We start from the raw sequence: 22,880 nt of genomic DNA on the forward strand, positions 1-22,880 counted from the left end.
GCTTCAAAGCTGAGAAAAGAACAATTGTTGAAATGAAATGGAAAAATAAAATTACGTCTTGATTTTTGTTTTTTTTTAATGAACACTTCCTTGGACCCAAATGTCATTATTGTATTCATAAATAAACCACTATATGTGTGTGTGTGTGTGTGTGGTGTGTGTGTGTGTGTGTGTGTGTGTGTGTGTGAGAGTGAGCCCTGCTCACAAGCTAAAAACTCTGACAAGTATCAAAAAACAAAGTTTCAAGTAATTTTCTTAAGGTAAATGAACTTTTTTGACACGACTGTTGATTCGCTGACCAAAAGTGTTACAAAACTGTTAACATGAGCATGGGACCCCCAAACTGGAGCTTAAAGGTCGAGTTCAAGTTGAGTTGTGGGTTCTAGATTTGCATGAAGATTGCCTTCATGGCACCACAGGGCTACAGTAAGTAGCAGTGTTGTGGTTAAACGCAGGTTCCCAAGATTCCTGTGTTGGGGGCAGGGGCTGTGTCCTTGGTGGTAAGCTTTGGGGAGTCTTGGGACCTGTTGACGGACCACCCCGCCATGGCGTTTTCCAGAGTCCTCTGTCAAAGTTGTTTATTTATATTGTCCTGAAAGTCCAATTGATGTCATGAGCCCTAGGGGAGGTTGTCACAGCGGGGTCTCTCGTTTGTAAAATGAAGTGCTGGTGGGACCCTCAAATTGCAGCTTGATGGCGTGTTTCAGGTTGAGCTGGGGGTCTGAGGTTAGCATGGAGATTTCCAAGGCATCTGAGGGCAGGACAGCATTGTGCTTGGTTGGAGGGTCCCAAGCTTCTCTATATTGTGGGCCCTGTATATTAGACATGGGGTCGTGGGCAGTTTTAGAAGTCCTGAGATCCATGTCTACTCTCTCCAAGTTCTTCAGGTTCATTTTGTCCTGATAGTCCATTACATGAGACAAGGTTTTTGGAGGCAGCTCGTAGTTGTGGACAACAGCAGTGACAGTGCAAAGGGTTGGTGAGGGACTGCCTTTTGGGCGATGGCGACGGTTACTACCCGATCCGCCGGGTGGTGGAGGAAGGGTTGAAGGGCGGCTCCGGCTTCGAGGTAATGAGTGCTGCTGGATCTGTTGGATGAAGCTGAGGGTGTCAGCTGGGACTGTCTGCAGGGTGGCCAAGGAGAGTCCAGTAGATGATGTCTGGGAGCTGTGTGTGGAGTGAGGTGTGTCTGAGGTGGATCCTGCAGAAGACGGTGAGGATGAGGAGGTTGCTCTTTCAACTCTATAAATGTTCAAGGACATCTTGTTGGTGGGAGAAACCATGCTGCCTCTGGGCAGACCCTGGTATGACTTGGCCCCAAAGCTTTCCAGGAGCTGGACAACCTTGGCATGCCCATGCTTCCCCGCCACTTTTATGGGAGTCCGGCCATATTTATCCATGTGGTCAGGGTTCGCGCCAGCTTCAACGAGCATGGAGACCACATCAGCATTTCCCTGTTGGGAAGCAATGCTCAGAGCTGTCGCCCCCTGGTGGCAAGTGTGATCTACATTGATGCCATTCACAGACAGGAGATGGCGCCCCACATTGGCATTCCCTGTCCAGGCGACAGAATGCAAGGGTGGTCTCCCTTCTGTGTCCAGAGCATTGGGGTTGGCCCCATGCTTCAAGAGCAAGTCCACCAAATCCACATTTCCCTGCCAGGAGGCCACATGCAATGCAGTCCGGCCCTCGGAATCTCGCGATTCCAGAGGCGGCCCCCCCTTCTCTATGAGGAGCTTCACCATGTGGATCCGCCCCTCCAACACCAGAAGATAGAGTAATGGTCGCCCCTCTGCATCACGGACATCTGTGTCGGCCCCTCGTCGCATCAGGAGTTCAGCCACCTCAACATGCCCCTCCAAAAGGGCAGCGCACAAGGCCGAGTGTCCGTCATACGCCCTGTGGTCAATGGGTGAGCGGCGGTCCAGCAATAATCGGGCGGGGCCAATGTGTCCTTCCTGGGCTGCCAGAATCAGTGCCGTACGACCTTCAACATCCATCTCACCGACCCGTGCTGTACTGCCTCTCTCGGTTAACACAGCGCAGACCGCTCGGTGGCCTTCACAGGCCGCGGCGTGCAAAGGGGTCCAGCCCAAGTCGTCCTTGTGGTTCTCATCCAGACCTCGTTCTAGGAGTGCGCGTACCACCTCACAGCTACCCTGTGCAGCTGCAAGGCTGAGCGCTGTCCTCCCTTCGTCGTCGATGGCATCGACTGCAGCCCCCCAGAAGAGAAGCCGCGACACAACGTTCATATGACCCATGGTGGCGGCAGCTAGAAGGGGAGTCACCGCTGTTGCAACGGGCGCATCCCCCACGGGCCCTGCAGTCTCGTCCACATCGGCGCCAGCATCCAACAGGAGCTCCACCATGTCATCATGGCCCTCGTAGGCTGCGAGGAGCAGTGGGGTCATTCCGTCATGGTCTCGGTGTCCGGGATTAGCACCTCGCTCTAGTAAAAGACTTGCGACCTCACCGTAACCTTGGTGTCCAGCTGCTGTGGGGACACAAAGGGCCGCGACTGACAAAGCCGTGCGCCCATCCCTATCAGCCAAGTCCACTTGGGCCCTGTGGTCCAGCAGCACCTCTACCACCTCGTGGTGTCCCATGTAGGCTGCAGCAATCAGGGGGGTGCGGCCTTTGCAGTCAGCCTTGTCCACTTGAGCCCTGTAGTCTAGCAGGATGAGGACCGTCTCTTCATGACCCCCCCAGGCCGCGGCCCTGAGGGCAGTGCGGCCCTCTCTGTCACATCGGTCCACGTCTGCCCCTGCGTCCAGGAGAAGCCTGACCGCCTCGCTATGCCCCCCCCAGGCCGCAGACCGTAGCGCAGTCCATCCATCGTTGTCGGCATGCTCCAACATTCTGGTGGCAGTCTGCCTGTCCTGAATCCGTACCCAGTCCAACAGAACCTTAAGGACGTCGAAATGACCCTGTCTGGAGGCTAAAGTGAGGGGGGTTTGACCCTGGTTGTCACTGAGAAGTGGCTCAGATCCACGAGTCAGGAGCAGCTGGACCAGATTTGCAGAACCCTCAAGGGCTGCTCTGACAAACAAGGTTGGCACATCTGTGGAATTCAACTGGTTCACAGATGCACAGAGTTTAAAGACTTCATTATTCGCCACTCCACTTGTACACTGCACTCCGAGACTTGGGTCAACCGAAACAAGTCCGGTCATCTTGAAGAGCTGTAATACTTTCTGGTGGGTCGAGACAGGTGCTTGGGTTATCATTATTGTGGTCAGGGAGCTGCAGTCAGTCCATGTCACAGTGGGCACATCAGCCCAGATCATCCACAGGGCCAGAATCCAAGGCTGGTCCTGATGGTGATCGGAGCAAACTAAATGCATCCCCAGCTGGACTGCCTCCTCCGACTTCAGCAAGGGGCCCCTCAATGTCAGAGACATGGCCAGCATGCTGTGCCCCTCGGACTGGCTGCACAAGTACTTCTGAGTACAGTATTTCACATCTGTTAGCCACTCACCAAAGCTGCTGTGGAAAAGAAGTTTGGTTCCCCCAGGACCATCTATAAGGAGGGGTGCAAGGATCCGCAGTTTGTTCTGAAACTCATGGATGCTGAGTAGTTTATCGTGAGTCCAGAGTGCCGTGAACAGATCCTGAGGTGTGAGGGGGGCTGTGGCCACCAGGATGACATTAAGCAGAGGCTTGACATAGCTGAAGAGTCGCCGAGGGAAGAGTCTTTGGCACAACCATAGGTAGAGCCCGTTCAGGGTCCCCGGAATGTCCCGGATCTCGCGGAGACCCACAAGGGAGGTGGCCACGCCATCCAAGACTCTCTCTAAGAACAGGAAGCAGCCACTGCTCTTGATGTGGAGCAAATTCAACATGTCTGCCGTGTCTGGAGTGATCTGACGCCGAAGCACCGCCTCCCGGTCCAAACGCTTCAGGATGTACTGCTGCACATCGTGGACTGGGTCTGGCTGACGCAGGTCATCCAGGCAGAGTTTATGAAAACCTGACAGACGAAAAATTAAGTTTAACCGAACGTCCTTTTCACTGCCGAGAACAGGCGGTGGAAAAAGTATGGCCAGGGGGCTGCATACAGGGATGTGTTATTGAGCACAAGAGCAAAATTACCTGAGAACATCTTGTTCACGCTCTTATTGTGGCGCCGGACCGAACAGACTAGGAGGATCCAGGTGGGCATCAGGTTCTGGTAGGCTGCCAGTAGCTCTGCGATGGACTGGCTGTTTCTGGTGCCCCCTGAGCTCCCCTGGTAGCTAATGTCTAGAGAGTCCACCAGCAGTATCATGGCATGGGGTGGTGGGGCCAGGTCCAACAGGGGCTTTAGGACAAATCTGTCAGCACAACACCACGGAGCAGGTAAGCAAAAGAGTCCAGGTAGAACATTTTTGGGATCGTATACCACAGATGCTTCACTTATTGGACAGAAGCATTGGGATAAATTATTCATTATATCCAGATAAAAATAGTTTTGTCCTTATTCATGATTTTGCATCAAGTATTTGGACGGCTCTTTACTTCAGTTGCCCCGATACTTTTGTCCACATTGATTTATTTCAAAATGTGGCTGGACATAGCATGCTAAGGACGCGAAGCAAAGTTTCCTTTGAAAGTGAACAATCAGCACGCACGCGCACGCACCCACACACACGCACACGCATGCACCCACACACACATCTATTCTGGTGGTGACTCAACCTGTTGGAACTTCTCAAATATCTTGCTATCTTGCTCCGCCCGTGCACACACACACACACACCACACACACACACACACACACACACACCACACACACCTTACTCGTGTCTTTAAGGTGTCTTTTGTTTAACCAATTCCAGTTCCCAAAGTTGAGAACATAATTGAGCTGCAGCCTGGTGCAAGCGGGGGCACTGATAACTTTCACGCAAACCCCTAACCCTCACCCAAGTCCCAAGACCTCAAGAACTTTTAAGGCTATTGACTACAGTGATAACAGGAGAATACGTACAAACCTTTGAAAGGCGAGGTGCGGGTCTGTCTGGCAGCAGAGAAGATCCGGGGGCGGATGCCGGGATAGGTCGGTGCAATACTCAGGTGGCAGCAGCGACGACGCCCTCAATTGCTCTGCTAGGGACATGACGCAGCGCCATGCCAGGCTGCTAGCAGGCTCCTCCCGCCCGCAGAAGTGCCAGGCCAGGCACCGTAATCCCAAACCGGACGCCTGCCCGGCCTCGGAGTTAGGCCACACCACCTCAGTGCACAGGGCCGTCTTACCAGCACCCGCGCCACCCGTCACCAGGACTCCTGCCGGTTGCCCCGGCATGTGGCGGGCGTCCAGGCAGCGCCGGAGTTTGTCCAGCGCCCATTCTCGGCAGAAGAAGTGGCGACCGCGCAGAAGACTAGGACTGCTCATGACGCCATTAGACCTCTAGAACACTTCCGGTTGGCTTCCTTCTCTCTTCCTGTCAGCTGATCCACAACCTGAGCGAGAGAGAGTGAGGGAGTGAGGTCACAACAGGAAGTGCCGACAGCTGTGACTGTCACTGTTGAGCTGCACCTTTAAATAACACATACACACAAACAAACATACTGTGTATGCAACCACTCGCACACTTCCCTACACTCTGGTTTTTCAAGTTTCCTCACAGCCGGCAGTTCCGCCTTCAACACGTGTCACCGCATGTTTGAGTGCTGAACAAAGCAGGCACTGGTGTGCCAAATGGTGAGATAGCTGATGCGGTGTAGTGAATCAGGTGTGTTGAAATAGTGAGACACGGGCACTGCCAAATAGATAGTTGTGGCAATTTTTGAATCTCCTGTTTCTAAACAGTTGAAACACGTCGTGCCAAATATTGAGATGGGCTGTGTTAAATAGTAGGTGCCAAATAGTGAGAATGATGGGTCCAACAAGGAAACACGTCATCCCAAATGGTGAAAAAGGCGGTCCCAATCAGTGAGACAGCTGGTGCCTGGTGACTCGGGGTCAGCGGCGCAGCAGAGATGCGGCACCTCCTTACGGAAGGTCAGATGGCTCGGCCACTAGCGTGCTGACATTCTAATGAACACCAACCCACAACAAACTTGTTAACATTCCCTTTCTGACATTCTTGTCATTTCTCACGTTGATGACGACTCAAAGATATTCCAGTTGGATCGTATGCAACACCAGCAAAACGTTGAACACAATATACGTATGATTACTCTTTGGCACTTTCAATTCTACATCGCCCATCTCACCATTTATCACACCTGCGACTGCTTACCACCATTTGAGTCCATTCTCCGAGCGGCTTATCCTTACAAGGGTCGCAGGAGTGCCGGAGCCTATCCCGGCTAACGTCGGGCAAAAGGCGGACTACACTCTGAACTGGTCACGAGTCAGTTGCAGGGCAGATGCTGACAACCTCACTGACCGGGAATTGACTATTGACACTATTTGACACCGCCTCGCTGACGACTGGACAACCCTCATTTACGATTTGAAACTACCTATCTCACTAGTTGGCAGATTTCTCAATTTTGTTCAGCACTCTATTTGAGCTGCTTTATTAAAGTCCTCTATGAATAAAGTTGAGTTGCATTACTATTGGGCACTGCTTGCCCATCACACTATTTGGCACAACAATCACTGGCTCACACAGTGGTGTCAAACGTATGGCCCGCGGGCCTGAACCGGCCCATCTGGGTGTCCAATCCGCCCCATGGGGATGGAGAACACGTTCAGTGCTGCTTTTCAATACAAGTAACTTTTATTGCGAATTTTGTCCACTGAAGGCTGCACAAGAATATAAAATGGTGTGGCATGTTCACACTGAAAATAAATACCTCATGTAGAAAAGTTTTCAGACATTGGATACTACAAAATTTCAGTCAAAAGCTTCACTTCATAACAAATAGGGTTGTCAAAACCTTTTTTTCCCCCATGCACTGCCATAACATATTTGTATATGTCCATTTACAAAATATGCACAACTGAATGGTGCACGCTTACCGATTCATAATAACGTGTACATTTTTTAGGTTAAAAATTTAAAACTATGCGGCACGGTGACTCAGCTGGAAAGCGTTGGACTCACAGTTCTGAGGTCCCGGGTTCAATCCCGGACCCGCCTGTGTGGAGTTTGCATGTTCTCTCCGTGTCTGCGTTGGTTGCCTCCCACATCCCAAAAAACATGGAACATTAATTGGACACTCTATTTTGCCTCTAGGTGTGATTGTGAGTGCGACCGTTGTCTGTCTCCATGTGCCCTACGATTGGCTGGCAACCAGTTCAGGTTGTACCCTGCCTCCTGCCCATTGACAGCTGCGATAGGCTCCAGCACTCCTGCGACCCTTGTGAGGATAAGCGGCAAAGAAAATTGATGGATGGATGGATTTCAAACAAATTTGCAACAAGACAATAATGAATGAATGTGAATATTTTCCAAAAGTACTTGTAAATATTGGCAAATCAAATCAATGAGGAAAATTTTAAATTGTTGTTATTCATGGATTTTTAAACCACAAATATTGTGAATAGGCTCTCCCGAGATCTAATTGGGGTAAATGAGGACCGCAAACTAAAATGGGTTTGATAGCCCTGGTCGAACATCACCGAACAGACTACTGGACACACCTGTCTCACTTATTGGGCACCATTGCTTTAACGTTGTATGTCTCACTATTTGGCACCGCCCGTCACACTGCTGGACACACATCTCACTATTGAACACTGATAAAGTTTTCGACAACAGTGTAAATCTGTTGTTATGGTTACAATGTGGGTGTAATTTATGCAATAAAACATTTTCGGACGGATGTAATGGGGAGATGACATCATATGGTGTGAGTCATACTGTAGACTTTGAGGACTGTAAAAAGATGTATCTTCATTTGACAAAGATTGCGTTAAATTTGGTCAGTTACAGCAATGTTGTCCGTCTCACTATCTGGCAGTGCGACTTTCCTAATGTGTGCCAGCGGCGGTCTCACAATTTGGCACAGGCGACACGGTTGCAGCAGCTTTTCCAAAAAGTGTCACCTCCTGTCTGTCTGTCTGTCCGTCTGTCTGTCTCATAATTTGGTGAGCTCCACCGGAGGAAATGAACGAACACGCGCGCCTCACGACGCGCACGCGCAAAACTTCAAGGGCACGACACAAAAAGTAGTTTGTAATGTCAACGTTGGTCGAAAGTTGCCTTACCTGGAAGGACCTTCTCTTCATCACTGCAGCGATAAAAGCTGGACTGCTGTTGGTGCGTGCGCGGACACACGCACACGCCCACCGCTTCAAACAACAAGCACAAGTATGGTCACGTGTCTGGTCCCACATAAATAACGACTGTGTAAGGTCATTTTCAAGCATATGCTGTATTAAAATGCATTTAAGAACATATGGTAGTCATGTTAGTTTTATTTCATTTTCATAAAGCCATGTATGGCGGCACGGTGAAGCGTGAGCCTCACAGTTCTGTGGATCTTGGTTCAAGTCCCGGCCGTTCCTGTGTGGAGTTTGCATGTTCTCCCCGTGCCTGCGTGGGTTTTCTCTGGGCACTCCGGGTTCCTCCCACATTCCAAAAAACATGCGATGTTAACTCCAAATTGGCCCTAAATGTGATTGTGAGTACGACTGTTGTCTGTCTCTATGTGGCCTGCGATTGGCTGGCAACCAGTTCGGGGTGTTCCCCACCTCCTGCCCAATGATAGCTGGGATAGGCTCCAGCACTCCTGCGACCCTTGTGAGGACAAGCAGCTCAGAAAATGGATAAATGGATAACATTTGTACATGTATGTATGTATATACAGTATAATTAATTCGTTATTTTCAAAGAAATATGTGGTCCGATGTTTTCATTTTCATTTCTTTTCCTTTTCAAATATATTTATGAATTCCATTTACTATTGGATTTTCATAACAAGTGGATGATATTGTTTCACAAAAAATTTAAATATTCTTTATTTAGTATCGTATTCATTCTGACCAACATCTATGACCATATTTTTTTATCAGTCTTTCAAAAATTCCATTTTCCCAAAAGTCAAGAAATACTGTATTTACAGTATACTTTTTTAAATTTTATAATATGCATGGCATACTTTTTATGGATTTACTTGCTATTCTATTTATTTGTTTTTGACTGTTAATTCCTCATTTGAACAGATCATGACATGCAGCAATTCTATCCCTGCAATGAAATAATTCATCACAATATGTTCAGTATTGTTTTTTTTGTTTCCTCTAAAAAACTAAGGAGAAAATACTTGAGCCATCATCATGAATGTCATCATTTAATTTCCATTTCATTTGTTAGCACAGAGCTGAAACCAGAATAAGAATCATCTTGAAAAAGAAGAAACACGACATTTAAATTCACAAATGTATTTTTTATGAATTACATTTTTATATTATTCATTAAAATTTGATCAAGTTGACTAAAAGTCATCTTAATCAGAAATCTTATTGATCATGTTTTAATTTTATTAACATACATTTAATTAATGACATATAAACTAAGAATATATTACCACTGATAATTTAATTAAATTTAATTAAAATATGAAAATAATAGAATTCAGTTGGATCGCGTAAACTAGTTTACTTTTTAAAGTTTTGCTCATTTTGGTTCTCTTTCCCTCTCACACACTATTGACGCAGTTGTGAGGAATGACCTTTAACCTCACTCACATTCTGACATCACACAGCTACAAATACCAAACTACAAGAATGTCTTGTTTTTAACTGCGTTGAAAGATTTCTTCAGTGTTTGTTACCAACGAACACAATGTCAATTTTGAAAAGGATACTTTGGGGTACTATACTAGCTAGCTTGCGAGAGAGAGAGAGAGAGAGAGAGAGAGAGAGAGAGAGAGAGAGAGAGAGAGAGAGAGAGAGAGAGAGAGAGCGAGAGAGAGAGAGAGAGAGAGAGAGAGAGATTAGATAGATAGCCACTCACAAAATTTATACTTATAAATTTGTATTTGGTCTTGCGAATGACGGAAGCTAACACTAACTCGGAAGCAAATTCGACAGGCGTGACTAATGCGATTGTTGAAGAATTGTCGTATTATTTATGTATTTATTTTTACGATTTAATATGGAAGGAATGACTCTAAAAATGAACCACGAATAACAAAAATAAAACCCAACTTGTTTTCATTTGTAATTCCGACCCAGAAGCCACATGAGCAATTATTGAAAATATACGTATTATTAAAACAAACAATGATGGATGTAAACATAAACTATTCAAACGAACAAAAATATATAAAAACATTTTCCTTTTTATTCAAACTTACCGTACTGTTTTCGTGCATTTAGGCAGCGAACTCTGACCCGGAAGTTAATCAAGCGGTCGCAAACACTCTGCGCCATAACTATGTTTTCTCTATGGTTTAGCGATTAAATAAAGAAGAAAGTGGCTGTTTTGATGCGTGATTAAATATAAGGAAAAAGTCGAAGAAAGTGATATAAGACCTGGGAGTTTGTGTGTTAAGGGGAATTAGATGGTAAGTCACTCCGAGACAGATTTGGCGGTGCTAACATTACCACGAGCTAACACAGCCCGGAAACGCAAAAAAAAAAGTGTTTTAAATGTTGGTTAAATCACGACCATCTCTGACGTGGTTTCGAATATACATGTCGTATGTATATTGAAAAAAAAAACTCATCGAGTTAATTACATTGGTTCGTTTTAATGCATCCATTGGTACGGTCTGTTTTTGTCTTTCAGATATGGACTCTCCAAGCACAAGTCCTGCTCCAAGTCGACACAATGGTGAATTATAAATAAATGTTAGGTAGCATAATGGAGGCGTGTCAAACTTATGCCTACTTTTTGACTTATTAATTTAATTGCGGGTTACATTGTAGTTATCGTTATGCACAGGAGGCCAGTTTTGTAACATTGTTTTTTGGGGGACAAAATATAATATTTTTTTTTATTGGAGAATCCATTTTTGTTAGCAAATATGGCACTTTTAGGGCGAAATACTCAAGTGCATTTTTTATAGGTGTGTCCTCAGGAGAGTCCAATGAGGACCCTGCACCCCAGCAGGGTCCCTCTGTTACCAAGAGTCCAAACAAAGATGAAGAAGAAGAAAGAGATGGAGAAAAACGTGATGATGGCTGCAGCAGTCTGGCCAGAAGTGTCGGCTCGGGCAGCTCTGATAGTGACAGTGACAGCAGCAGCAGCAGTGAGGATGAACAACATGTGGCCATGAGGAAGATCAGGAGCAGTGTGGCTCAAATCACAGTAAGAACATGCTAACAACTACCATTTGTAAACCCGTGTACAAACTGTTCCATGAGTTTCTAAAGAAGAATTTTTTTTCCCATTGAAATACTGAGCTGAGGTCTCAGATCACACGTGATAATGCTTTCGCTAGCTGACATTTTGAAACATGAGTGTGCTTGTTTGCAGTGTTCCACAGAACAACAGCCACCAGATGTCATAGAACCGGACAATTTCAGATCTAGAAGCAGAGACAGGTCCAAATCAAAATCCAGGGAACAAGACAGATCCAGGTCCAGAAGCATGGAACGGTCCAGGGGACGAGACCGGTCAAGATCCAGGGAACGAGAGCGGTCCAGGGGACGAGACCGGTCCAAGTCCAGAGAGCGTCATCATTATGACAGAGGACGGCACCCTAGGTAAGAAGTTTGTCATATGCTCGAAGTGGTCATGTGATCGATATGTGTAGCTTTGTATCAAAATATTTGACATTGACATATCTTTCCGCTCTCTTCACTCACAGTGAAGGAGAGGTCTTAAATTGGACTAAAGTGGCTTGACAAAGTTGTAAATTTAACTTTCCTGCATATTAGGGCTGGGAAATGAATGGATGTCATTGGCATGTGGGCTAGTATGACAGCTGATTTTATGTTGAATAAATATGAAGTTGAACAGTTAAATGTTTATTTATTAGGGGTCAGGTTTTCATACATGTTTTGAGGTAAGGGTCATTTTTCAAAGAGAGCAAGCAGAATTTTCGAGAGTAAGAGTAGTGGAGGCTAGACTCAGGACAGAAGTAAGTATCTGCGAGCAACAGTATGATTCCATGCCTAGAAAGAGTACCACAGATGCATTATTTGCCTTGAGGATGCTCGTGGAAAAGTGCAGAGAAGGTCAGAAGGAGCTATGTTGTATCTTTGTAGACCTAGAGAAAGCCTATGACAGAATACCAAGAGAGGAACTGTCGTACTGCATTCGCAAGTCTGGTGTGGTGGAGAAATATGTTAGAACAGTACAGGACATGTATGAGGGCGGCAGAACAGCGGTGAGATGTGCCGTAGGTCTGTCAGAAGAATTTAAGGTGGAGATGGGACTGCATCAGGGTTCCTTGCTGAGCCCCTTCCTGTTTGCGGTAGTAATGGATAGGCTGACAGACGAGGTTAGACTGGATTCCACTTGGACCATGATGTTCGCAGATGATATTTTGATCTGCAGTGAAAGCGAGGAACAGTTAGAAAGATGGAGGTACGCACTGGATAGGAGAGGAATGAAGATTAGCCAAAGTAAAACAGAATAGATGTGCATGAGTGAGAGGGGCGGAGGAGGAGGAGTGAAGCTCCAGGGAGAAGAGATAGCAAGGGTGGACGACTTCAAATACTTGGGGTCAACAATACAAAGCAACGGAGAGTGTCGTAAGGAGGTGAAGAAATGGGTCCAAGCGGGGTAGAACAGTTGGCGGAAGGTGTCTGGTGTGTTATGTGACAGAAGAGTGTCCGCCAGGATGAAGGGCAAAGTTTATAAAACAGTGGTGAGGCTGGCCATGAAGTACGGATTAGAGACGGTGGCTCTGAAGAAACAACAGGAAGCAGAACTTGAGGTAGAAGAAATGAAGATGTTGAGGTTCTCGCTCGGAGTGAGCAGGTTGGATAGGATTAGAAATGAGCTCATTAGAGGGACAGCCAAAGTTGGATGTTTTGGAGACAAGGTTAGAGAGAGCAGACTTTGATGGTTTGGACACGTTCAGAGGAGAGAGAGTGAGTATATTGGTAGAAGGATGGTGAGCATGGAGCTGCCAGGCAAAAGAGCAAGAGGAAGACCAAAGAAAAGATTGATGGATGTTGTGAGGGACGACATAAGGACAGTGGGTGTGAGAGGAGGATGCACGAGATAGGCTTAGATGGAAAAAGATGACACCCTGTGCCGACCCCTAACGGGACAAGCTGAAAGAAAAAGAAGATGAAAAAAGAAGCAGCAGCATTTTCTAATCTGTAAAAAAACTGTTCTTTGAACTTTCCGTTATTTATATTTTGACTTCAGTTAATGTTGGGAAATGTTTGTTTTAAAGCATGGTTGTGAACAGGAGAGATAAAGCAAGTCCCGAATGGGAATACAAAAATTCAAAAAGCAAACTTGTTTGGAATACTGTAATTCCGTTATCATCACCACTTAACCATTTTTGGGTCACGGGGAACAGGAGCAGCCCCCAGCTGATACTAGCGACCAGTTCAGGGTGAAGTCTGCCTTTTGCCCAGTCAGTCACGGGGTACATATAGACATCATCACTAAACGGAAACTAAACCTACACTGCACCAAAGACTTCCTTAGTGTCACAAAGCATGCTGAGAGCCCTTCCAGCCTCCCAGCAATGCTACAGTGTTATATTGCAGTACTCCAAGCATGCTGTGCGGCATGATAGATGTAAACGGTGTTTAAAGGGCATATTTTCTGTCAATTAATTCTTCAGTCGTTGTTTTGTTTTATTCTTTGCTGGTTATGCAATTCTGTTTGGTGTGGCGTGTGATCGTTTCAGTTTCAATATGACCCCTGTGAATAGTAAGGGTACACTGTAATGTCATTGTCATTTGGTTTTACTTCAAGAAAAAAAAGCCAAGTTTCAAAGCCGTATCCCCCCAATCTTTTGTTTATGTTCACATTTAGCAAATAAGTGTTACCTTTGACTTCTTCAAACATGCCAGTGCTACTTTTGAAGACAAATGGGCCTTGGTGGGGATGTATCTTGTTAGACAGCAGAATATCCAAAGTGGATCACAATACATTTTCTTTCAGAAATACCTATCATTCATATGTATATCCTTTTGGAGTGTCAGGTGGTGAAATTTATCTGACTTCCATGTTGACATTTCTCTTCCTTGCAATTGATGTGAAAAGCTGAGATTCACTGCCTGAGCTTTATCGTCTACTCCAACACTGTGCTGATCTCAAATTTAAAGTGATGAATGCTGCCATCTACTAGTGTCTATTAATCCTTACAATGATGTGCAAGTCTGAATTTCACAGACAAGCTCGGCTAGACACTCCTGCACACCTACGTGTTGAAAAAGGTATTTTACAAATATATTTTCAGTGCCAGTAAACAAATCTAGTGGCTGACACAGGAGTGGATTTCAACTCTTGGTCCCCCTACCCCCACTCCCGGAGGGATTGATTCCATTCAGACCTAATCCCGAGACAAAATTTTACAGAATCCCATTCCCATCCTTTTTTCCTCCCTTTTTATGTCTAATCCTGCTCCATGTTTCTTAAAATCTTGAAAGTCACTGAGAGTATGATTTCCTCTCCCAGTGACTTTATAGTAGTTCTCATTCCCACCCGCTACAAATGACTTTTACTCCCGCTCCTTTCTTATCCTGTGATTGGGTGAAATTCACTCCATCTCCAAGGACCTGGTGGGAACCCTGGAAAAACTTGGGCCACCAGTTGGATAAGAGTTTACTGATTGAAGCATTCACAGCAGTCAATTAGTTAATAAAGGTAGGATTTTTAATTTGACTTATATGGTCTTTGACTATGGTGTCCATACAGGGATCGCTACCATGATGAAGGCAGCCGGCGCCGAGAGCGAGACCATGGGGGCCGCGGCCGTAGTCCCTCCCCCTCAGCCGATGGCCAGCCTGCATCATCCCATGAGCCACTAGCCAAGAAGAAGAAGGAGGAGTTGGACCCCATTCTGACCCGGACAGGTGGCGCCTACATCCCGCCCGCCAAGCTGCGCCTTATGCAGCAACAGATCACTGACAAGACCAGGTAGGTCTCTTATTTCTTTCACTTGAAATGTATTCAAAAGATCTGCTACCTATGCTCTACTCCCTGCTGCACAGCTTGGCCTATCAGAGGATGAGCTGGGAGGCACTGAAGAAGTCCATCAACGGTTTAATCAACAAAGTGAACGTGTCCAACATCGTCAACATCATCCAGGAGATCTTGCAGGAGAACATTGTCAGGGGAAGGTTAGGTCGTATGCACACGCACTTGAAAATGCAAAAACACTGTAAACCCATGCAAACCCAAAAAACCTTCAAATTAGCTTGATTTAAAATAAATAAAAAAATGATAAAAAAATTAATTAATTAAAAATCCCGAACTGTCCTAATCTTAACATTATAGGTTCAACGGTTAATGTATTCATCAACAGTTAATCAATTAATGGATGACTATTTTGATAATCGGTTAATCGTTTGGAGACCTTTTTTGACTTAAAACTGTCCAAATCTCATATTTAAACCTCGCACTAATAAATCTCTGATTTCTGTAGGCCTCCACGAAAGCCGTCTGAGTATCTTTGTGTTGAATCAAAATAAGACATTTGCAAACATCTGTTTTTACTTTGGAAGACAGTCACAATTTTTGCAGATTTTCTTTTCGCTGTTGTGTACCAATGCAGTAACCGAATCATAGTCAATTCATGTTTCTACTGTCAATTTCAAATGGGATTCTCTTTCTGAATAAAGGGATGGAAATTGATGAGTTTTTTTCCCTATTAATTGACAAATCGAAAAAAAAATAATGGAAGAAATGATTGAATCATTAGTTGCAGCCCCATAATGCATAACATAAAAACTACAAAAAATTAATAAACCTGCTGTTGGAATTAACTGAGTTTTAAGAAAAAAGTTCATTTTTTTTTAATCCAAATGTATTATAACCTTTACACACACTCATACATTTACATACCAGAATCATCCATCCATCGTTTTTCTAAACTGCTCCTCACTAAACTTGTGGGTATGCTGGCGCCAACTGCGGGCAGAAATTGGGGTACACTTTGAACTGTTTGCCAGCCTATCGCAGGGCACTTATAAAAAAACAACCCTTCGCACTGACATTCATACTTACAGGGAATTTAGAGTCTTCAATTAACCTACTGTGCACCTATGCAAATTTCACACAAGAAAGACCTAATTTGAACCCCAGTCCTCAGAACTATGCGGTGGATGTGCTAACCTGTCATCCAGAATCGGTTTATTTATAACCCACAGTACTACCTTACTACTGAAAGACTCTTATACTGGCACACTAAATGCAAACTTTGGTCCAAGTTGTTGGCTCTAAGCAGTGTTTGGAGAAGTAGCGGATGAAATTGCAACAGCTCCACTTTCACGCGCAGCGACGCAGTCTCAGCGGCAAAGCAGAGCAAGATTTATGTATCTAATGTAATGATAGCACAAGTTCGAAAACCTCGAGTTTTGTGTGTGTGTTAACTTTTTGGTCTTGCAAATTCAGTAAAAGATTTAGTTAGAGTTAGAAGGTTGAAGAAAATTCCAAGTGCAAATGACAAAAGGAGGTAAAATAGATCAAAAAGATGGATTAGTTTGTGTGCGTGTGTTTGTTCAGGGGGCTGTTGGCTCGCTCGGTGCTGCAGGCACAGTCAGCGTCTCCCATCTTCACGCACGTCTATGCTGCAGTGGTGGCCATCATCAACTCCAAGTTCCCACAGATCGGAGAGCTCATCCTCAAGCGACTTATCCTCACATTCAGGCGCGGATACCGGCGCAACGTCAAGGTGTGTTCTGGAAGACTGAGGACGCAAAGTTACTCTTGTCTGTGCTACTACACGAGATTACACTTTTAAATGGATGCAGGTATCCAATGTTACAATTATGTGAGTGCATGTCCATCCATCCATTTTCTACCACTTATCCGAGGTTGGATCATGGGTGCTTTAGCAGGGATCCCCATACTTCCCTTTACCCAGACACTTCATCCAGCACTTCTGGGGAGATCACGAGGCATTCCTAGGGTAGCCAAGAGACATGGTCTCTTCAGCGTATCCTGGGTCGTCCCCGGGGTCTCCTCCCAGTGGGATGTGCCTGGAACACCTCACCACGGAGGTGTCCAGGTAACCCCTGAATCCGATACCCCAACCACCTCATCTGCCTCCTCTCAATGCGGAGGTCCAGCGGCTCTACTCTTGAGATTCTTTTGGATGACCGAGCTTCTCACCCTATCTAGCTATTCGACACCCTGCGGATGAAACTCATTTCACCCACTTGTATCCTGGATCTTGTTCTTCCGGTCACGACCCACACCTCGTGACCACAGGTAAAGGGAGAAATGTAGATCGGCCAGGAAACTGAGAGCTTCACCTTTCTGGTGAGCTTCATCTTTACCACAACGGACCGATACAAAGTCCTCATCACTGCAAATGCTGCACCGTTCTGTCTCTCTTTCCATTCTTCCCTCAGTTGTGAACAAGACCCCAAGATGCTTGAACTCTCCAATTTGGGGCAGGATATCATCCCTGACCTAGCGATAGCACGCCACCCTTTTCCAATTGAGGACCATGGTCTCAAGATTTGGAGGTGCTGATTCTCATTCCAGGCACTTCACACACTGGTGCGAACCACTACGGTGAGAGTTGGCGACCATGTTTTGATGAAGCCAACATAACCACATCATTTCTAAAAAGCAGAGCTGCAATACTGAAGCCACCAAACCAGACCCCTGCAGGTGTGCCTAGAAATTGTGTCTATAAAAGTTATGAACAAAATCGGTGACAAAGGGTAGCCTTGGCAGATTCCGTCCCTCACCGGAAACTAATATGATTTACTGCCAGTAATGCGGACCAAACACTGATTGATATTGGTCATACAGGGACCAAACAGCCCATACCAGAGGGTTAGGTACCCCGTACTCCCAAAGAACCCCCACAGGACTCCTCGAGGGACACGATGAAACCCACTCTCCAAGTCCACAAAACACATGTAGACTGGTTGGCTGAACTCCCATGCGTCCTCACAGACCCTGCTTAAGGCTGTAGAGCGTGTCCAGTGTTCCAAGGCCAAGACAGTAACCACACTGCTCCTCCTGAATCTGGAGATCTTGGAAGTATTCTCACACAACGTCCCTAGTTGAGGTCAGCATCGCCCCATCCCCACTATACACAGTGTTGATGATGCGATGTATCCCCTTCCTGAGCTGCCAGAATTTCCTCTATGCCATCCGTAAGTCTTTCCCCATGGTCTCCTCCAAGTTTTTGTTGTGGCGACCACCAAAGCTGCATTCCACTTGGCCAGCCAGTCCGCGTCAGCTGCCTCATCAGTCCCACAGGTCAAAAAGGCCCTTAGAACTCTTCCTCCAGATTGATGGCGTCCCTCACTGTTGGTGTCCACCAATTTACATGAAGGACGACCACAAAGTTGATCATCAAACTGCGACCTAGGGTGTCCTGGTGTCAAGCGCACGTGTGGACACCTTTATGCTTGAACATGATGTACGTTATGGGCAGTCCGTGATGAGCAGAGAAGTCCAGTAACCGAACACCGTTCGAGTTCTGATCGGGGAGCTGTCGCTCCCAATTACGCCCTTCCAGGTGTCACTGTCATTGCCCATGTGAGCATTGAAGTTCCCCAGCAGAACGATGCAGTGCAATACATATGGAGTTTTATTTTCTAAATTAAAAAAAAAAACTTCTGTTAATCTGTTGTGTCTTTTATTTTCCAGCAACAATGTCTGACGTCGTCTAAATTCGTGGCTCATCTCATCAACCAGAACGTGGTACGTACTCTGTCATCCGTCAGGTCGCTCGGCATGCAGTGGCACTGTTACTGTTGCTCATGCTTGGCTGTCCCTTGCCCTCATCAGGCCCACGAGGTTCTGTGTCTGGAGATGCTGACTCTGCTTCTGGAGCGGCCCACTGATGACAGCGTGGAGGTAGCCATTGCCTTCCTCAAGGAGTGCGGGCTGAAGCTCACCGATGTCTCCCCGCGCGGAATCAACGGTGAACTTGCGGTCTATTGAATTTCAGTCAAATGAGAATTTCGTGGATACTTACTATTGGAGCTATGACATGGTATCCTCAATTGCTGTTTGTACTGACAGTGACAAATGACTAGCGAATCACACTTGAATAACAATGGCTTGTAGTATTCTGGAAAAAAAAGACGTATCATTGTCCAACAAATTAAAAATCCAGTTTAATTATTTGGAAACTACCTATGGCCCCCTAGATTAGTCTTAGACACTTTTCTTTAGTTTTATTGGGGGAGAAAGGGGGTGGTGCAGGTTTTGTCACAACACTAGATGACGATTCAGGATGCATTTTTTTTTCAAGATGAGTCCCAAGTGAATCTGGATTTGGACTCATTGATTCGGAGCTTCACTTATAAATTCTCATGTATGTTAGAATGCAATAAACCCAACATGTTTGAATTTTGGGGGATTTAATACATATTTTGTGGTAATTTAAGGTATCAATTATCTGGGTATTTCTGCTGTTTGGAGTTGGGGTCAGTCCTATCTCCCACAAATAGCAAGGGTCTGTAATATTGTAGTTTATTGTGTGGGTTTGGTGGGTGGTATTAGCCTTTGAAAATAGTGGCAGTATCCTTTACAGAAAATTCTTGATCTTGGGAGATCAGTTGTATTATTATAATTATAGTTTGGACTCATCCAGTGCCTTTAAGATGGAAAATCTTTTTCACATTTTCTCTTTAAGAAAAAAAAACTATTTTACAAAGAAAATTTGCTTTTCTATTTGTAATTGAAAAAGTTTAGTTTCTTGGTTATACCCTGAAAATTCACAAGAAAAATCAAGAGTATTAAGTCTGATTTGGGGGGCGGGGGGCGCCGCAATCTTACTAGAATATTGTTTTTTCAGTTTCAGAAATCAACAATTTTTTCAAGAATAATCAATTCTCCTGAGCAATTGTATTGTTTTTCAGAGGTCCAAAACTGATTTATTCAAGAAAGAAGTGAATATTTTTTTTCTTAAAAGTAACTACTTATCATATTATGTAGTATATTTCAAGATGAAAAATATTTTCTACCAAAAGTCTCATGAAAATGGTTGAATATTTTTCAGAAAGAGTTGTAATCTTACAAAACACCATATGTTTTTAAATTAAAAAAAAAAATTCTCAAGACAGTCTTACATTGTAGTAAGAAAGTCTTATTAGAATAAAGTTTTTATATATGTAGCATTTTTTTCCTCAAGAAAAAAAGTTTTGAAGATTTTCATCTTCTCTAACAAAAATAAAGCAGTAATTTCCCAGGTACAAAATCCAATTATCTCAAGAATTGAAGTAAATGTTAGTAATATAGTTTAAAAAATCAACCAAAGTTGGGAGTAAGAGTATTTTTTTTTTGGGGGGGGCAGTCATTTATAAACTTTTTTTTTTTTTTTTAAGCCAAAGCTTTACTTTCCAGAAAGAAGTCACATACATAAAAAGCACAATATTTTCTAGACAATAATATTATAATAATAATATAAAATATATATTATATATATATGAATTATATATATCATATAATATACAATAATTATATATATATATATATATATATATATATATATATATATATATTCATAATATTAGGAGAATAAAGTCTACAATTCTACAGTTTTCTGCAATATACATGAAAATAAAATTTCATTCTTACTTGTATAACAACTCTTTTTTTTGTCATCTTAATTTTTTCCCCCCAAAGAGATAAGTCAGAATTTAAAAAAAAAAAAAACAACTTCAATTTCTTCTGATTCCCCCCCCAACAAGTCACATTTTACAAAAATAAAGATGTATTTTTCCAGAGACAAAGTGAGAAATTTCACAAGATATATTTTAATAATGTTAAAATAGAGGGGAGGTGGGGTAAAATTAAAAAAAGGGATCTCACAATTTTTTTGTTGTTGAGGAAAAAGCCTTAATTTCAAGAGAAAAGGATAAAATTACAAAAATATTTGGATGTTTTCTCAGTCGTAATTTTAGGAGAATAAAATAGATTTTCTGATAAAAATGAAAAAAATGTGTGCCCCACCTTCAATTCACTTTTTTTCCAAGAAAAGTGATGCACTGACTACCTGGTATCATTTTATGGAACAGTCAGGGAATTCATTGACTTTGTTATTTTCAGCAATATTTGAGCGCCTGCGCAACATCCTGCATGAGTCGGCCATTGACAAGCGTGTGCAGTACATGATTGAAGTGATGTTCGCCATCCGAAAGGACGGCTTCAAGGACCACCCTGTCATTCCCGAGGGTCTCGACCTGGTGGATGAGGACGACCAATTCACGCACATGCTCCCGCTTGACGATGAGTACAACACTGACGATGTCCTCAGTGAGTGCGACACATATGTCGTATACTTTTTGAGATAACGTAACTGTTCAACAACAAGGGGCTTCTTCTTCTTTTCCTTTTGGCTTGTTCTGTTAGGGGTCGCCACAGCGTGTCATCCTTTTCCGTCTTAGCCTATTTCGTGCATCTTCCTCTCTAACATCCACTGTCCTCATGTCTTCCCTCACAACATCATCAACCTTTTCTTTGGTCTTCCTCTTGCTCTTTTGCCTGGCATCTCCATCCTTAGCAACCTTCTACCAATATACTCACTCTCTTGCCTCTGGACATGTCCAAACCAACAACAGGGTTCCCACGCGACCCTAAAAGTCCCTAAAAACCCCTAAATTTTCGAAGGTGCATTTAGGGCTCCTAAAAGTCCTTAAAATCCGCAAAAACCGGTCAAGCCCCTAAAAAGGCCTTAAATTTAAAAAAAATCGAAGGGAGGACCTCTACCGCCCAAATTCTCCCTAAAAAATAAATCTTTTATTAAAAAAAATATAGTGATCCGTCTGGCGTCTAAATCAGCCAGAAATTGTCAACGGAAGTCACCGTGTTGACAACTAGTCGCCATCTTGTCGATATTCTATTGTTTGTTTCCGTGAGTAGGCATTTCACTTCGTCTTCCTTACGACGTAGCGTAGTTCTTTCATCGATCCAACTTGTATCACAGGGAAGTGCATTTTTCAAGAAGCTTGGGTTGAAAGTAAGGAGTTTGGGAGCTGGGTTCATCGAGATCCAAAAGATCGGCACATGTTTTACTGCCATCTCTGCAAGCAGGGTTACCAGCTTGAAAAGATGGGCATCAAACTGCTGGAATCGCACCGGAAAAACAGGAGACACGCTGATTTGGCGAAGACTCTCTCATCTTCCGTTGGTATGAATCTGTTTCTAAAATATCAAGATAGTGAAGCATCAACTTCAGGCAGTGGTACTAGCAGTGCATGCGCACTAGAAATCGCAAAAAAACGCTTACTTTCATAACCGGTTTTAACCGAACAGCTGTAGCAAAAAAACGGTACCATATTGGTGTTTACATAATTCACCCGTGGGACCTCAAGTTGGGGTGCGGGGTTCCGCACGGACTGTTTTTGTTGTTGCTTTTCCGGAGTGACGTGTTCACAGAGTTCCCCCCGTTATGCGAGTAGTGTTTTGATGTCTGCCAATGAAACAAGTTTACTCCCATACTTTGGAGCGTTTCCTGGATGCCATGTTTGATGTTTCTTTGATTTAACTGAATTTTCTTTTGAGTCCAACTTTACTCTAACAGCAAAACTTGAAAAAAGTGGAAATGATGTTGAAAAAAATAGCGCAATGTGGAGTACCGGAACCGGAAGAAATGATTGGAAATTTCAACCGATTTCGAAAGTCCGATTACGGTTTCGGTAAAAAATAAAACAAAAAAAACCCCGAAAACCGGTTATAACCGGTTATTTGTAACCGGTTGGGATACCTAATGCGCACCTACAGTTGTCGAGCCAGAAGTCAGGCTTTATGAACGTAGTTCAATACACGAAGACGGACTCGTTAAAGGCAGAGATTGTGTGGACTTTAAAAGTGATCTGCAGTTACAAATCTTGTGAAAATAATACGAAAGTGTTTGCAGTCATGTTCCCAGACAGTGACATTGCTAAAAAC

At 44.3% G+C, this 22,880-nt stretch overlaps 2 protein-coding genes across 8 annotated transcripts in view; one reads left to right on the forward strand and one right to left on the reverse strand.

Moving 5' to 3' along the window:
- Positions 1 to 247: 247 nt before the first annotated feature.
- On the reverse strand, positions 248 to 10,264 carry ankrd50l (ankyrin repeat domain 50-like). 7 transcript variants are annotated; one of them, XM_061841083.1, is made up of 5 exons: positions 10,234 to 10,264; positions 8,141 to 8,224; positions 4,971 to 5,439; positions 4,093 to 4,313; positions 248 to 3,970 (listed from the first exon to the last, which is right to left on the reverse strand). In XM_061841083.1, the coding sequence occupies exons 3-5, from the start codon at positions 5,369 to 5,371 to the stop codon at positions 633 to 635; spliced, it is 3,960 nt and encodes a 1,319-aa protein (XP_061697067.1). In that variant the 5' UTR covers positions 5,372 to 5,439; positions 8,141 to 8,224; positions 10,234 to 10,264; the 3' UTR covers positions 248 to 632. The 7 variants fall into 7 exon arrangements, with proteins under 7 accessions (XP_061697067.1, XP_061697070.1, XP_061697068.1 ...); XM_061841086.1 differs by lacking the exons at positions 8,141 to 8,224; positions 10,234 to 10,264 and adding an exon at positions 6,080 to 6,440; XM_061841084.1 differs by lacking the exons at positions 8,141 to 8,224; positions 10,234 to 10,264 and adding an exon at positions 5,605 to 5,977.
- Positions 10,265 to 10,276: 12 nt separating this feature from the next.
- Positions 10,277 to 22,880, forward strand: part of cwc22 (CWC22 spliceosome associated protein homolog) — a 31,357-nt gene continuing 18,753 nt past the window's right edge. The window contains exons 1-10 of the mRNA XM_061841087.1: positions 10,277 to 10,443; positions 10,668 to 10,712; positions 10,948 to 11,189; positions 11,358 to 11,587; positions 14,712 to 14,933; positions 15,008 to 15,136; positions 16,521 to 16,689; positions 18,630 to 18,683; positions 18,771 to 18,906; positions 21,039 to 21,245. Coding sequence (XP_061697071.1) covers positions 10,670 to 10,712; positions 10,948 to 11,189; positions 11,358 to 11,587; positions 14,712 to 14,933; positions 15,008 to 15,136; positions 16,521 to 16,689; positions 18,630 to 18,683; positions 18,771 to 18,906; positions 21,039 to 21,245 — 1,432 coding nt within the window. The 5' untranslated portion in view covers positions 10,277 to 10,443; positions 10,668 to 10,669. The remainder of the gene's footprint in view (positions 10,444 to 10,667; positions 10,713 to 10,947; positions 11,190 to 11,357; positions 11,588 to 14,711; positions 14,934 to 15,007; positions 15,137 to 16,520; positions 16,690 to 18,629; positions 18,684 to 18,770; positions 18,907 to 21,038; positions 21,246 to 22,880) is intronic.

The sequence above is a fragment of the Syngnathoides biaculeatus genome, chromosome 14 (genome assembly GCF_019802595.1).
Source record: "Syngnathoides biaculeatus isolate LvHL_M chromosome 14, ASM1980259v1, whole genome shotgun sequence".
Classification (NCBI taxonomy): Eukaryota; Metazoa; Chordata; class Actinopteri; order Syngnathiformes; family Syngnathidae; genus Syngnathoides; species Syngnathoides biaculeatus.